General features: G+C 45.5%; 1 protein-coding gene across 1 annotated transcript in view; it reads left to right on the forward strand.

The window, feature by feature from the left end:
- The window catches only part of FBXW4 (F-box and WD repeat domain containing 4), a 111,718-nt gene that overhangs the window by 9,627 nt on the left and 85,972 nt on the right, over positions 1–16,119 (forward strand). The window contains exons 2-4 of the mRNA XM_054982370.1: positions 3,133–3,228; positions 6,290–6,475; positions 7,798–7,930. Coding sequence (XP_054838345.1) covers positions 3,133–3,228; positions 6,290–6,475; positions 7,798–7,930 — 415 coding nt within the window. The remainder of the gene's footprint in view (positions 1–3,132; positions 3,229–6,289; positions 6,476–7,797; positions 7,931–16,119) is intronic.

The raw sequence follows: 16,119 nt of genomic DNA on the forward strand, positions 1-16,119 counted from the left end.
TCTATAATACCATAGAGTCCAACCTCCAAAGGAGCAATTTTCTCCAAGGGAACTGATCTCTTATTTCCTGGCGATCATTTGTAATTCTGGGAGATCTCCAGCCACTACCTGGGAGTTGGCAACCCTATCTTGAGATGAGATTAGTTCAATTGCTCCCATGTGCTGGTGTGCCCGTGTTTCATGGAAGAACAGACCCATGAGTTCTTTAATGGAGACTGACTTACTTATATATTAACTTTAGTCTGTACTAGAAATGGTTCAGACGAGCTACTGCTTCATTTTACCAGTTTAGAAGACCTCTATAACCTTAAAGAAACAATATAATATATAAAATAGGAGGTATTTTGGCTGAGTTATTAGGAGAGAAAATGCAGTATATTATCACAATAGCAACTTGAAGGTCAACCCAAGATGCTGTTAGAGGCTGCAGTATTGTTGTTTATATATTGTGCTAGCAAAGGTATTTGAGAAGTCTCTTGTACAATGAGTTCATATTTTAAAAAAATTACAGTTGGGAAACAACAGGTGGGGAGGGAAGGGATTAACGTGATCAAATGCATTGCTATCTATTTAGGTTACCACCATTGAAGCGGGTAGTAGCTAACTAGCCTGAATTCACCTTTCTTGTTTCATGAGAACAAAAATCCATTCCATTTTTTGTTAATAATAAACTGCCATAATAGCTCTAGTGCTGTAACCTGCCGTGCATTTGAAGAGTCGGTGCCTGTGAGCCTAGTGCTGGAATTCATAGTCCAGACAAAAGCATTCCTGCAGTTTTATTCCTCCCACTGTTGCGTATGCCTGTTTTAAAGTAGTTTTCTTTCATGCAGAGTTCTTAAGGGATTCTCTTTCTTTGCTTTATCATTTCACTAGGTGCTAAGTTTAGACACTAGTCATTCTCCTGTCTTCAAAAATTAAATCTGTATGTCCTCCACACTGTTTGGAGTAGCTACTCCCTTGTTTTAAAATCTGGGGCAGATGGTATCGGTTTTTAACCTCTGAGAATTTGTTCTGATCTTAAGTTTGCATGTCAGGATTCAGTCTCACACTTTGAGATGACAGCTTCTATGTGTGGCTTCAAAATTGAGTCTTTTGCTTGAATGAGAAAAAAATCTCATGTTTATTTAGGAAATGAACATTCAAAGTTAGGAACATCAGGATGTGTGTCAAGGCTGCCAGTTAAGGTTAAACTTACTATACCTGAACAGTTATGTGTGAACAGATAAATGTAGTTCTTTAATAAAGAAGGTGGAGTAGGAACTGAGTTTTCTGTAGTATTTCAACAAAGCATTTGATACAGTACCAGATGGGAAATCATCATTAAATTGGAAAATGTGTAGCTTAATATCTTTATTTTGAGAAATCATAATAGACTTATTTTAAAAAGTTGATGATGGGTTTTGTGAAAGGTGCCTTTCAAAGTAAAAAAGAAATTGTTTGCAGGATCAGTTTGGACATATATAGTTTATTGTCTTGGTGAGTTCTGATTGTTGTTAACTCCCTCCCCCAGCAACCTTGTGAGGTGGGTTAGAGATCATGACTGGTATGTACTACAGCTGAATGGGCCCTTGAACTTACTTGACTTTCCCATATCCAAATCTAACGCTCTAGTCAAATTTTACTGACCATATTGATCAGGATGCATTAGTGAACTGAGCAATGGAAATGTGTGTTAATGGCTTATTTGCATAACCCCTCTGTCCATGATAGTGGTCTGCTTACATTTGCAGTACAACACTTGGCAATGATATATATGGAAGCCCCAGGGACAGTTTCATGAGTGGGAAATTCTATAACCAGAGTGTGCTGTGCTCATAAAAGTGACTCCATGGATTTATTTATTTATTTATTGGATTTTTAGCCCTCCCTCCCCGCAAGCAGGCTCAGGGCAGGTCACAATCATAAATAAGATACAATAAGTAAAACCAATAAAATAACATCTCATGGATATCCACATTCCAAATGAGACACCCTTCCCCCTTTCCCTGCCCACCATACACAAGGGAAGAAAAGGGTGGAGGTGTGGGTTGGTGAACCTCTAACTCCTCAAGCATGGGGAGGCAGATGGACTATATGCTCCCCCCCCCCACTGATAGGTGACCGGCAGGGAGGCTAATTAGATGGATCCAGTGCTGGCCTCAACCATATGCCTGGCGGAACATCTGTTTTACATTATTAGACTGTTTTATTAGACTTTATATCGATCATATGATTTTTGTGTGTGTATGCAAAAGTGTGCTGGTACAAATCTCAAAAATGGCTCTGACATCAGTTATATAGGTTGAGGATCATGGGTTCTCCATTATTCTGGACATTCTTTTTCTTATATTGGCACAGTTATTGTTTGGGGCTGTGTCATAGCTCAGTGGTAGAGCACATGGTTTGCATGCAAAAGTTCCCAGGTTCAGTCCTTAGCACCTTCCATTTAATAAGTCTTAGGCAGCAGGTTTGGGGAAAGACCCCTTTCTGCCTGAGACTCCGAGCAGCTGCCAACTGCTCGGAGTGATATGACATGACCAGTGATATGATGCAAGGCAGCTTCATATGCTCTTATATGTTCATTATGCAGCTGTCTGCTAGAAGGTTGTAGTAAAATTAACTTGTGGTGCTTTGATGACCTGTTTTGTAATTTTCAAACATGAAGTTTCCCTGAATCAGACCATCAAGGTCACTATTGTCTAATGAGACAGGTAGTGACTCTCCATGGTCTCAGACAAAGGTCTTTCATATGACCACCTGGTCCTTTTAACTGGAGATGCCAAGGATTGAACCTGTGACTTTTTGCATGCAAAGCAGAGGCTCTTCCACTGAGCCACTGCCCTTCCATAAATTCCTAAACTACAGGTTATGCTTTACTGTGTTAATGGTTTCAGATGACACAAACTTGATGGAACAAAGAAGTAGAAAGGTGACAACTAGATAGTCAGTATAGTTTAGATGTAGTCAACTACCTGTTTTCTGCCTGTAGTATCTTTCCCAAACATTTCAGTGGTATTGAGTGGCAAATGTGTTCTTGCTGGATATGTCTCTCTTCAAGTTCCAGCATTGAAACACAGTCATCTCTTATATGATGTCAGTATGCTGATGGAGTCCTACCTAGGACTGACCTCTCTCTCTTCTCTCTCTCTGCAGAGTGGAAGGTGTTCCAGTGAAGGAGAGGGTCAGGGTTTCTCAGAACTGGAGACATGGGCGCTGTCAGAGGAAACTGCTCCTAAAATGGAAGCGCAAGCAAGTGATTTCTTCTCTTATATCAGTATCAACAACCAGAACTGGCTTTGTGTCTTTAGAGTACATTGCATTTTGGTCTCCATTAAGCTCTAGCATCTGTTAGGTTATACACTATGGGCAGCGCAGTCCTGAGGGCTGCTGTGGCAGAGGCAGCTGGCATAGTTACAGTGCCACTAGACAGCTCCCTAAAGGGTTTTGGCAGAGGCTGGGAGGTGGCCAAAAGTCTTGGGGGGGGGGGTGTATGGGCCACAACTGTTCTGGCTTCTCTAGCAATCATGTTGTCATGTCCCAGAGACATTACAGGGTTATGACAGCATGGATGTGGTAGACACAACAGGAAGAACCAGGCACAGGGAGGCAGCAGTGAGGACACAGCCCCAGTACACACCAGGGGTGGGAGCATGCACCATGGGGTTATCCCTTGGGCCCCACATGAGGAGTGGCAAGAGACAGGTCACAGTCCCAGAGTGAATGTACTGCCACCACAAATTGAGGTGGTGGTGGAAATGGACCAGCCAACTGGCTGCCATGCTTGACCCCAAAAATGGGCAGAGAGGGTGCTTCACAACCATCTGTTGTGGCATCCTCAATGCTGCACCACTGGGCTGTGTGCTTTATCAGAAACAAGCAGTATTGTGATAGAGACATAGAGACCTCTTCCCATGCCAGAGCAGCAAGGCCCTGTGTGAGCTGCTGAGAGTGTGCATGGGAAGAGGGTTAGGACCAGTCCATGGGTTCAGCCTCCAAGGTGCCTGTGGACCCCTGCAACATTTCGCAGCTGATTAAAACAGAAGTCCTTTGGCACCCAATAGACTAATCACAGTGATTCCAGCATGGCCATCCCTAACTGAGAGCCCACCCTCCTAGATGTGCGAAGGGGACAGTCCTAAGGGAGAGTCACTGATGTAGGGAGGGGCATGTAGCTGATCTCATCCACTCCCAAACTTACAGATAGGGACAGAGTTAGTTGAACAGCCAAAACTTTATTGAATAGCAAATCATGAACAAGCCTGATCAATTAAGTAGCCAGTACCCTCTGAGCAATCTGGCACTTGTGTCTCTGCGAGGTGCTCTTAGGGGTCTGGTGGAGACAGGCTGAACCATCCCTAGCTCAACATGCATGTGGCTGAGGCAGCATAGCTTGTCAGGAAGCTGAGCAGTAAGAGATGTTCTATTAGCTGGTTTAGAACTAATGACTGAGTGGACTAGCATTGCCTGCAATGGTCATGCTCCCACATCTCCTTGTTGATTCACCACCTGTAGAGATGCAGGATGGAAAAGTGTGCAGCAATGGCTGTTAACACAAATGCTGTGCCAACCATTGTCATGCACGTGGTGCTCTGGTAAGATCTGCAGTTTCATCTCCATGGTGTGGCTCATTGGCCAGGAGACTCCCCGAGGAACCTGCTGTTGCCATCTCGTAGACACTTACTGATCTTGTGAGGAAGTGGTTTACTAGTGCAGATGATCAATTCACTACTGGTGCTGGGCTCTGATCCTACCAGGGAATGAGTCTCAGGGTTGTAGGGCTAGTTGATCCATGTAATACGGTAGAGAGGCTGCCCGGCATCCTTACCCACAGTTGTGCCCTGTCCCCCGTCTGTGGTGATTCCTTGCAAGGGAGTGTGCAAACAGCCAAGAGTGGGGCTATAAGCATCTGTGCCCCCTGCCATCATAGGTAACTGTCCCATGAACATGCCCCTGGGGAATGCCCCATTGCATGATATTGCTCTGGAAGGGGCTGGTTCAGGTCATCCCCATGCACACAAACCACTGGCTTGGCTGTGGAGGCCAGCACTGTGGGACAGTGCCTGGCCTCATATGACTGGAATGAGGAAGGCGGATTGGGACCCCTGAGCCAGGGCATCTGGATCCCCACTGCAGCTCACCTGTCTGTGTATGGTTGTGCCTTCAAGTTGAGATGGTGTATCTGTTAGGGTTCTGCAATGAGATGTGTTAGCCACACAGTATGGCCTTTGCTCTCCCTCTTGGGTGTTAGTGTTAAGTGCCCCCTCAGTGGTAAGTCCCCTCTCTGTGCCTCTCATGCCACCAAAGTGCAATGCTGCATACTTTTAAGTCCACACAGCAGAAAGTTCTGAACAGACTCCTGTTTCATGCCTTACCTAATGAATTATGGGGCATCCTGGTTGGGGTTTATATAGTGCTGGGGGCAGGGAGGGTGATTGGGTGCCAAGAAGGGAATTTATCCACCAATGGGGAGGGAAGTGTTTGGTTGCGGCCATAATCAGCATCCTGTGCTTAGCCTTTCCCAGTGCTATGCTGTGTTTTTTTGCAGTTGTAACTTTCTGTCAGTGTTGGGGTCAGTGTTGGGCAGGAGCAGCTTAGGGAGTTAATGCCTGCTACACCCCACAGCCTGCACAGTTCCACACCGGCACAGGGATTTATGTTGGTGCCTGCCAGTGGGTGACTGTGGTGGGGCAGCATTGGTGGCCAGGACTGGCATGACAGTGCCAGAGTGCTGTGTTGGCGCAACTCCTGCTTATGCTGGCATATTTTAGAAGTACACCAGTGTAGCAGCTAGTCAGCTCCCTAAATGTTCCCTCCCCACATTGCACCTTTAACTCTGGACAGAATTAGATCAGGTAGCTGCCTGGTGATGTATGCATTTATCTCTTTTGCTTGTACTGTAACATTCCAACATTATTTGAGCTATTCTCTCTTCCTCCCATTTTTCTTTAAATTTGTAAAATTTGGCTATACTCCCAACTCCCCTGCAGCAGTACTTGTCGTTACATGGATAATTTGTTTGTACAATATTTTCAAATAGTTCTTTGAATGTTTTGCATTTCCTTCTCTCTAATGCTGGAAGGTACATCCCCCTATTTTATTTTAAATATGCCAAGCAAGCGTATATCTCCCCACAGCAAGGATAGCCTACTTCCTCATGACTTGGTGATTGGATCGGCATTGGCATAGGTATAATTGGGATTTTTTAAAGTATTTGGAAAGATCTTAAATTCAGAGGCAACCAAGAATTCTAATGTATGATGCTTGTTACACTCAGCATACTTTCTAATATAAAAAACATTTCCCCCTCCAGTTTAATGCCTTGGATTCAGCTAGATACTGAGTATCTTTACATATCCCAGGCTGAAGATATTCAGGCTTATTGGCTCCGTCCCAATAACACCAGCTTGCAACGCTGTCCTCAGGCAGTCTTCTCTGGGCATCAGGAGGATGTGTGCCGCTTTGTGCTCGCTAATGGTCACATTGTCAGTGGAGGAGGGTAAGTTTTTTGTTGTAGGAAAAAGGGAAGAGGGTAACGGTGGTTGAACATCTAGCATTTGTTTATGGGTATACTTGAATCAGAGCTAGGAAAACTGTCTTCCAGAGATTCTATGCTATGTGTTTGGCTTCTTTCAGAGAATCTGTCTGTCTGGTACATTTTTATCCTGTCTTGCCTCCAAGGAGTGTGGAGTGCCATACCTGGTTCTCCCTTCCTTATTTTATCTTCATGGTAACCCTATGAGGTAGGTAAGTCTGGGAGAGTGTGATTGGCCCATAATAATTTGACAGATTTATGGCTTCGGTCTCCTGTTCTTAGCACAATATTTTAATCACTGCACCATGCTGAACTGTCTGAACCTGCCTGAGGAGGTCAGGAAAGCTCCTCCTCTCCTGGCTTTCCTCAAACTATGTAAAACTGAATTATTCAGGAGGGCTTTCTTTCCAGATTATAGGACAGTGTGCTAAGAAGTAGCTCAGAGAGATGCATCACTAGGGACAGGGACTGTACACCTCTCTGTTGGATACTGTCTGCTGATGTAGACATGCACCTACTATGGAGTTTCCATGTTGCTAAACATGTCATGCAATTTTGTTATCCTTTTTTCCAGAAAGGTTTCTTCTCTATGCTTGGTTTCATGTTTGTTTTTCAAATTTTCTACTACCATCTCTTTCACTGAATGCCCTAACTGTTGTTCATTACTGTACTTTGCTCAGTAGATATCCTAGCTGTTGATTATATTGTATATTGTATTTTCACTTGCGCTATGTAATCCACCTTGGATCAGCCTGAGAAAGATGGACTGTAAATTATTATTATTATTAGTAGTAGTAGTAGTATGTGTATGTGTATGTGTATGTGTATTGTGTTTAGAGAAACAAAAGCACCAAATACTTGTAGAATATGGATCCTCGAAATAAACTGGAAGTAGCAGGTATAATTTATGTATCAATTTCTGTTATTGTTGCTGATGCAGTAATGTCTCTTTTTGAGTTCAGTCTTGGATGAGAGCTTTCCTAGTCACATAACTTTGTTCTGGATTTGAATGTATGTGGACAAAGGCCAAAGGATTTATGAAGTAAAGTAAGGAAATTAATTTAGAGAAAAAGAAATGGTTGTATATACTGCAGCTTGTGTTCTGTTTCTGGAGCACACCCAAATCTAGTATGCACATTTTTTCTGATGGTAATCAAGTATAATCTGAAGTGAAATTTAGGATTATTCTCTCTGATGTGAAAGTAAAGCCATCCACCAGAGGTGTGCATGCCTTGTGATGTTGCTCCATGGAGATGGACCTTCTCATATGTTTTTCCCCTCCCCAGAGACGGCAATATAGCCCTTCATAAGCTGAATAGCTCCTTTAGCTTCAAGTTCTTGGCACATGAACAGGAAGTGAACTGTGTGGACTGTCAAGGGGGCATCATTGTGAGTGGCTCCCGGGACAGAACAGCAAAGGTGAGCTCATATGCCTTCCTCTATAACTATACCTGTAGAGTTGCTAAGGGTGTGTTTGGAAAGAATGTTGTAAGATAGAGCAGAGAAGTTCTGTTCTTATCCCCTCCACACACACACTTTATGTTTTTAATTGGGTGTGTGTGTTATGTGCTGTCAAGTCGCGTACGACCTATGGTGACCCTATGAATGAAAGACCTCCACAATGTCCTATTATTAACAGACTTGCTCAGTTCCTGCAAACTGGAGGATGTGGCTTCTTTTATTGAGTCAAGCCATCTCATTTAAGGTCTTCCTCTTTTTCTACAGCCTTCCATTTTTCCTAGCATTATTGACTTTTCCAGAGAATCTGGTCTTCTCCCTCTGAGGTGGAGGACATCTTGAGATGAGTGATTCTCATTCTCTGTTCAGGGAGGCAGGAACTAAAAAACTGAACTTCCTGTCTTCCAGTGGGTGTCACCCTGTTCCTCAGTTTCATTCCTGCCTCAATAGGGGAGCAGCTATGCAGGCACCTCTCTGAATATTGCCTCTTCTGACGTTTTCTGATTTATTCTGATTTATTCCCTTCCTCATCTTTTATCTACTTTCTCTTCTCTACCCCCCTTTTTCTCTCTTCCCCGCTCCTTCCTCCTTTAAAAAACTCCCCCATCTCGGCTTTTCCTTTCCTCTCCTTTATTTTTACTCTCCTTCTTCTGCCTCCTGAAGGACAGCGTTTCCAACCTTTGGAACCAGCCTTTCTCCCTCTGAGGCGGAGGACATCTTGGATGATTCCCACCATCCAATCAGGGAGGCAGGAACTAATTTTCTTCCTCTTCCTGTCTGGTGTGTGGGACACCCTCTCTCTTCAGTTCTGTTCCTGCCTCCAGGGAGAGCAGTGTAGTAGCAGACCAGCTCTGCTACTTGCTTATTAGGACTTCAGTTTCACTTTCACTTTCTCATTCCTACTCCTTTGCTCTTCTCTTCCTCTAATCTTGTCTTTCTGTTGTCTTTCAAACTCCGTTGACTTAAATTTTCATAGTTCCTCCCTATCTTCTTGCTGTCCTCCCCTGTCTTTTACTACTCTCCCTAGCTGACTGAGATGATCACAGCAGCCATTTGGGGCAGTCGCTTACAAGATGGACACCAGGGATTCTGAGGACAACTTCCTAGACGACAGAGAGAAATGCTCCCCAGTATTCGCGTCGAACGCAATGGGGATTGATGAATCCAATGCCAACATGCCTCCAGGCTTGTACGTGCTCCCCCCGACGAGTCGGCACTGACATGCCTCCATGGCTTGTGCGGTCTCCCGGCTACAAGTTGGCCTTAGAGCTGCAGAAGAGCTTCAAACTGCCTGTCCCACTGAGCGGGAGCCGGAAACAACTACACGCTCCTGCTCTGCAGCTGGAGTCGGTGTGTTACCTCAGCCCAGGCTTTTGGTGGGAAAAGACTCCAGGAATCTCCTCAGCTCCAGTGCCACCGTGAATGCGCTCATGCCAACCTCCTGGCAGGCTTTTTCCCTTCGGCTCTAGCTCTGCCTTTACAACAGAACTCTCCCCATCGGATGGGTAACATATAAAGGGTACAAACCCACCTATGTCTTTGAACTTTTTAACTTCCTAAGACTAACCATGAGGGAGGAAATATATAATCTCTGCTGGGCTGAAACCTCTGTTAATAGTGGTGTGGTGTCTACCTCCTCCTTCCTCTACGGAAGAGGCTGTGGCTCAGTGGAAGAGCTTCTGCTGTGCATGCAGAAGGATCCAGGTTTGTTCCCTGTTAACTCCAGTTAAAAAGATCAGGTAGGTGATGAAAAAACCCTCTTCTGAGACCCTGGAGACCTGCTGCCAGTCTGAGTAGACAACACGGACCTTGATGGACCGATGGTCTGAGTCAGAATAAGGTAGCTTGTAATGTTTAACAGGCAGGGATCCCCACCGAGCAGGGGGATTGCCCTCGGAGAGCATTTACAAGGAGAAGGAAGAATTCCTTCAGATGTGGAGGAGGAGGAGGAGGAGGAGGAAATATCCATGCCAGAACAGTCAGCCCAGCTATCTGAATTTGAGACTTACCAATATTTACTACCTAAGACATTCTCAGTCTTAGGGCTGCAAGAATTACCCTCGGGGGAGGAGGACCCTTAGACAGGGAATACCAAATCCAGACCCAGGGAAACAGTCTCTTTCTAGGGAAGGCACCTCAGAAAAGGGCCAGTACCTTCAAAGCAGACACCATCCTGGATGCAGGTACTTTTTCTTCCAGGGCTATGGTCTCAGCAGCAGTAACAAGTAGGCACCCTTAACTAAGAGCATGGCTAGCTGACTTACACTCTAAAAATATCATCCTGGCTTACCACTTTCAGAGAGACAAGCTATTTGGGGATGCCCTGGGAAAGATCTGGGTTGAGACCCGGGACAAAAGAAGGTGTTGCCAAAAACACTCAAACAATCTGAGAGGCGATCCCTTGGCCCTCAGCCATTTTATTCATAGCATACTCTACTAAGGTCCAAATAAGATTCCAAACGACCATCCTGGGGTTAATCTAGACAGTCCTAGATTAAGGGTGGGGGGCTTTCAAGAACCCACTTGTAGTATAGTGGTCAAGTAACTGAACTGTGATGCAGTACTCTGCTGGTTCAAATCTCACTACTACCATGAACTTACTACATGGCCTTGGGTAAACCATTCCTCTCAGTATCAGCTCCCCAGCTGTTTTGTGGGGAATAATGCTTACTTTGTCCCAAGATCAAATAGATAGTCCTCCATATATGGAAAGAGATCTGACCTTGATACCAAGATCTCTAAGACAAGACTCACAAGCTGTCCCTGTGAGAGGCCAATTACTCTTTACTATCAAGCCTGGGTCGACATGCAGGCAGGTGTCTGGACCTCAGAAATAGTCTCACAAGGCTATTCTGTACAATTAGAAAGCTACCCTCCAGAATGTCTTGTCATCTCTCCCCTACGCAAAATCTTAACTCAAAAGGTAATCCAACACCTTCCAGGCATTCAAGCAGTGGAGCTTGTTCCTCACAACAAAAGAGATTGGGGGGGGGGGGTCTACTCAGTCTTCTTCATACTCTCTAAAAAGAATGGGGCCTGGAGGGTGTTATTAGAGCTCAAGTTTTTGAACAAGTTTATCAAATTGCGTCACTTCTAGATGGAGACTGTGTCACAGAGGCCATTCAACCAGAAGAATACATGACATCTACAGATCTCACGGAATCATACCTCCATGTACTGATTCTGACAGCCCATCAACAATACCTAAGATTTCACGTGGAAAAAAATCAGTTGGCAGTTCTGAGCCATCTGTTTTGTCCTCTCCACCTCGCCAAGAGTGTTCACAAAGCTCCTGATCAACCCCATTGTATGTCTCAGAGAGAGAGGTATTCATGTTCACTTGTACCCGGATGATCTCTTGATCAGATCAAGCTCAAAAGAAAAATCTCACCACGACACTTTGTTCACCATTCAGTTTCCATAAAGCTGGGTATGATCATAATCACCAAAAGAGTATTGTCTATCCCTCGTCAAAGAAAAGATCAGGAAGACCAAACAGCTGGCTGAGACTGTCATCAGAGTGCAAAATCACCTCACAACACTACCCAAACTGATGGGTTTGCTAGTGGCCAACAACAATGTGATACCTTGGGATCATCTACATGCAAGACCGCTTCAGACCTTTCTCAGATCTTATTAACAACAGATCAAGGAGAAGACAGATCTTCCCATTCAGGTTCCACTTCAGATTAAATATTTACAGATGCAAGCATTACAGGTTAGGCTCGTCTTCCTATCAACGTCTTGGAAATGTGAATGCCCTGTTCTAGTTCAGAGATCAGATAGTGAACTCACACATCCTGATCTGTATGGACAAGGTTGCAGACAAGACATATATAAACAAGTAGTGGGGGATCCAAGACCACGAGGCGGCACAGGGAGGTGACAAGGATACTTACCTGGGAGGAAGGTCACCTAGCCTCAATCAGAACTGAATACATGAGCAAGTAGACCATTCAACAAGAGAAATAAGTCCCTTAAGAAAGATCTCATTCAATGGATAACATCACACTTCGCAACACCTCTCATGGACCTGTTTGCATCCCAACACAACCATCAACTACCAAGGTATATGACAAGGTTTGTTCCACCCACATGCAGATGCTCTGACATCACAGTGGCCATCAGGCCTCCTCTACACATTACCACCCTTACAGTAATACCCAAACTCCTGAGAAAGATCAAGGAACAGGGAGAGAAGTGCTAGTGATTGCCTCTGGATGGCCCCGCAGACTGTGCTTTTTCACACTCCAGCAGATGATGATATCTCTGCCTCTCATCCTACCAACCTCTCTGGTCATGTTACAGCAGGGACTGATTTGGCACTCTCATGTAGACTCACTCTGCTAAACTATGTGGAAATAGAAAGGGAAACCTTCCTAAGATGGGGATATTCCCAAGTGGTGGCCGACACTCTCCTAGCATCCAGAAAACATTCCTCTTGGAAAGCCCTCACTCAGTGGGGCAGGAGGAAAGCACTGGACATTTTACACAGTCCTGACCAAACATCCATTTGGACTGGTCAAGGACATTCCCCTGAGAAGGCTGAGAATGAAGACCATCTTTCTCATTGTGGTTGCATCTGCCAGAAGAATCTCAGACCTAACTGCACCGTCAGTCAGACCTGAACTCTGTATCTTTCACAATGATAAGATGATACTTCATACTGTCTGCACCTTTCTTCCAAAAGTATATTCCAAATTCCATAGGCTGCAAGAGATAAGGCTACCATATTTCTACCTATACCCTAAAAATCCTAGGGAGAGGCTCTGACACAACCTAGACGTCAGAAGGATGCTTAAGGCCTATCTGTCCCGAACAGTGCAAATCAGAAAGTCAGACTTTACTGTTCATCAATATATCTCCCCTCAATTTGGGGGGGGGGGGGGAAATGCCTTCAGCAGCCGTAGGTGCCAATACACTATCGAAGCTCACAAAGCTCTCATCATAAAGGTTCCTAATGGAATAACGGTTCACTCTGTGAGGAGCGCTGCTACCAATGCAGCATTAAACAGGAACACTTCTGTAGAAGTCTCTAAGGCAGCAACATGGTTGTTGGTCTCAACCTTGGTGAAATGCTACAAATTAAATCCATATGCTACAAATTAAATCCAGCAGACACCGCCTGTGGTAGAAAAGTACTGCAGCGCATGATCTCGGATGAAGACCACATCCCATCCAGAAAGTGGAAACTGCTTTTAGAGCACCCAAGATGTCCTCCACCTCAGAGGGAGAACAGACCTTTGGATATTTACCGTGAAGGGTCCTTCTCCTCTGAAGAATGGAGGACATTTCCCCAGGTCTTCGTCCTCCTCTATCCTGCTGCCTCATTCTTCTACCTGTTCTGGGTTATGCTTTATTTACAGTACATGTTAATGCAACAAGTCTTTTTTCTATCAGTATTGACAGTTGCTGAATGATAAATTCAGTGTTACTGCTCTGTGGAGTCACCTGAACTGAAGAGAGGGTGTCCCACACACCAGACAGGAAGAGGAAGAAAATTAGTTCCTGCCTCCCTGATTGGACGGTGGGAATCACCCAAGATGTCCTCCTTTCCTCAGAGGAGAAGGACCCTTCACGGTAAGTGTCCGAAGGTCTGTTTTTCTTTTCCTGCTCCTTTCTCGTGCGGCAGCGGCCATTTTATAATACCCTTCTGGCTGAAACGCTAGCTTGCAGAGGACATGGAGACAACAACGGCGGACGGTTTTCTTTAGGAGGGGGAATTAGCAGCCTCCCTTGTCGCAGCACCATCTGACTGTGGTGCATTATCTGGCCCATTTGGAGTGTCTTCTGGTCCAACTCATGAGGAGACTGGGTCCTCGACTTCCTGCATCTCTTGTCAGCTGGAAGCCCAGAAGGCCATTAAATGCACTAAAAGCGGCGTCTTGGCATTTCGGGCAGGAGCAGCACAACAGCCACCAAGGTCCTCCCTAGTGCTGAATCCTCTGAGAACAGCTCAGTAGCCACTCATGGCCTAGCAAGTGCACTCTTGGCCTCAGTTAGTGCTTCAGCCAATCATGGCCTAGCTAGCGCTCTTCCAGTATCCAGGCAAAAGGCAGAGGAACGCAGTCATATCTGCTGCCCATTCCAAGAGGTCAAGAACTTCCAGGGACAAGACTGGCCACTTGGAGGCATAATGGGCATGTCCTGACCCAAGGACCATAGAGGTCCTAAGACAGGTGGTAAGGGAGGAAATAGGTCACTTCCAGTATAAAGCGGGTGAGGACGAAGGGTCAGTTATTCTATGACTCTTCCCTCGTCAGGAGGAAACATGGGGAGGCTACTACCGTGGGAGAGCCTACTTATTACGAGGGGGACCACTCTGAATGGGTCTCCCCCACTTATGATGACAATGACTCTATAGACAGGGATGACAAGATATCCTCTCTGATGAGGAAGAGAAGGATCTGGAGGCCAATGAACAGTCTATGAGATTTTTCAAAATGGAGGATTACCATTACTTTCTTTCTAAAACCACCCTAGATCTGCAAGAGGCCTCGGCCGAGGAAGAATCCAACACTTCCCCCTCTAAGCCCAAGTCCAGGCCCAAAGGGAATAAGGAATTCACACACCTTAGGAAAGGTGTTTCTATTCCCTGAATTTTTTGAAAAGCAGCTAAGGGCAGAATGGACCAAGCCCATGACTAACTAATCTTCCCCAGGGATGGTCAGAAAATCGTATTCCTTACCATTTTTTACAAACCAGTTCTTACAGGTACTGCTCATAGACACCCCGTGACAGCCTTATAGGCAGCCTCCTCTCTGTGGAAGGGGAAGGTTCAATATGCAGCAACTTGGATAAGAAGGTGGACTTCGCCCTGAGAAAGGCACACGAAGCAACAGCTATGGCCAAAAAGGTGTCTGTAATAGCGTCCACTGTCACCAGAGTGTCAATCGTGTGGTCAAGGAAGATGTTACAACTCATTCCTCCTAACAACCGATGCCTTGCAGAAGGAGCTAATAGGGTACTGAAGGCTACTTCCTTTGTGACTGATGCAACTCTGGATGCCGTCTCCCTATCCTCCAGAGCCATGGCCTTGGCAGTAGCCACCCGACGATCTCTGTGGCCGAGGGCATGGCAGGTCGACTATCACTCCAAGGCCATTGTCCTTGCTTATCCCTTCCATGGCAACAAGTTGTTTGGAGAATTGCTGTACTAGATCCTGATAGAGATGGAGGACAAAAAGAAGGCACTCCTCAAGACATTCTATAGGAATGACAGGAGGCCCTCGTCAAGTAATTGCTTTCATTCCCAGAGAGTACTACCCAGACTCTCCAGAGGCAACAGGGGATCCTCCTGGTCCTCCTACCGTCATCTTTCAAGAAGAGAAGGATTCGTCTCCAACCGTTTCACAGTGGACTTGCACCCTGCTATACGCCTTCTCACCCACTCTGGTTATCCTGAAACTTCTGAGAAAGATCAGCGAGCAGAGAGCGGACATCATAGTCATTGCTCCGTACTGGCCCAGACGTCCATGGTTCTTGACTGCACCAGTGGTTCCCCCTTCCACAATTGAAGCTTCCAGTCTCCTGGGACATATTTCACTAGGGACTGGTGTGGCACCCACACCTGGAATGGCTTCATTTGACCACGTGGAGGTTGAACTGAAAGACTTCACACAACTGGGATATTCACAACAGGTGATCAACACATTGCTAGTATCTAGAAGGTCATGTACCACTAGGATCTCTAACATTAGGTGGTGCCAAAGGAAAGGTATCAACACGGCTGAACCCAAACTGGAATCCATGCTCCTCTTTCTACAGGATGGCCACTCTAACGGACTTCGCGTGGCCACCTTGCAATGCCAAACAGCTGCCCTAGCGATGATACTGCCATCTTACCAAGGTCTCAGCATCTCTAGATGTCCTCATGTTTCCAGGTTCCTTAAGGGAGCTTCCCTCATGGACCCCCCACAGGCACATAGGATTCCAACCTGGAGACTACATATCGTTCTGTCTGCTCTCACTGGTTCTCCTTTTGAGCCCATTAATGAGATCCCTCTCAAGTGGCTACAGATGAAGACTCTATTCCTTACTGCAGTTAGGTCACCGAGAAGAATATTGGAATTGGGAGCTTTGTCAGTCAGCCTCAACCTGTGTACTTTCCACAAGGACAAAGTGGTCTTGAGACCAGATCCTATATTTACT

This window comes from Eublepharis macularius, chromosome 6 (assembly GCF_028583425.1).
Source record: "Eublepharis macularius isolate TG4126 chromosome 6, MPM_Emac_v1.0, whole genome shotgun sequence".
Taxonomy (NCBI): Eukaryota; Metazoa; Chordata; class Lepidosauria; order Squamata; family Eublepharidae; genus Eublepharis; species Eublepharis macularius.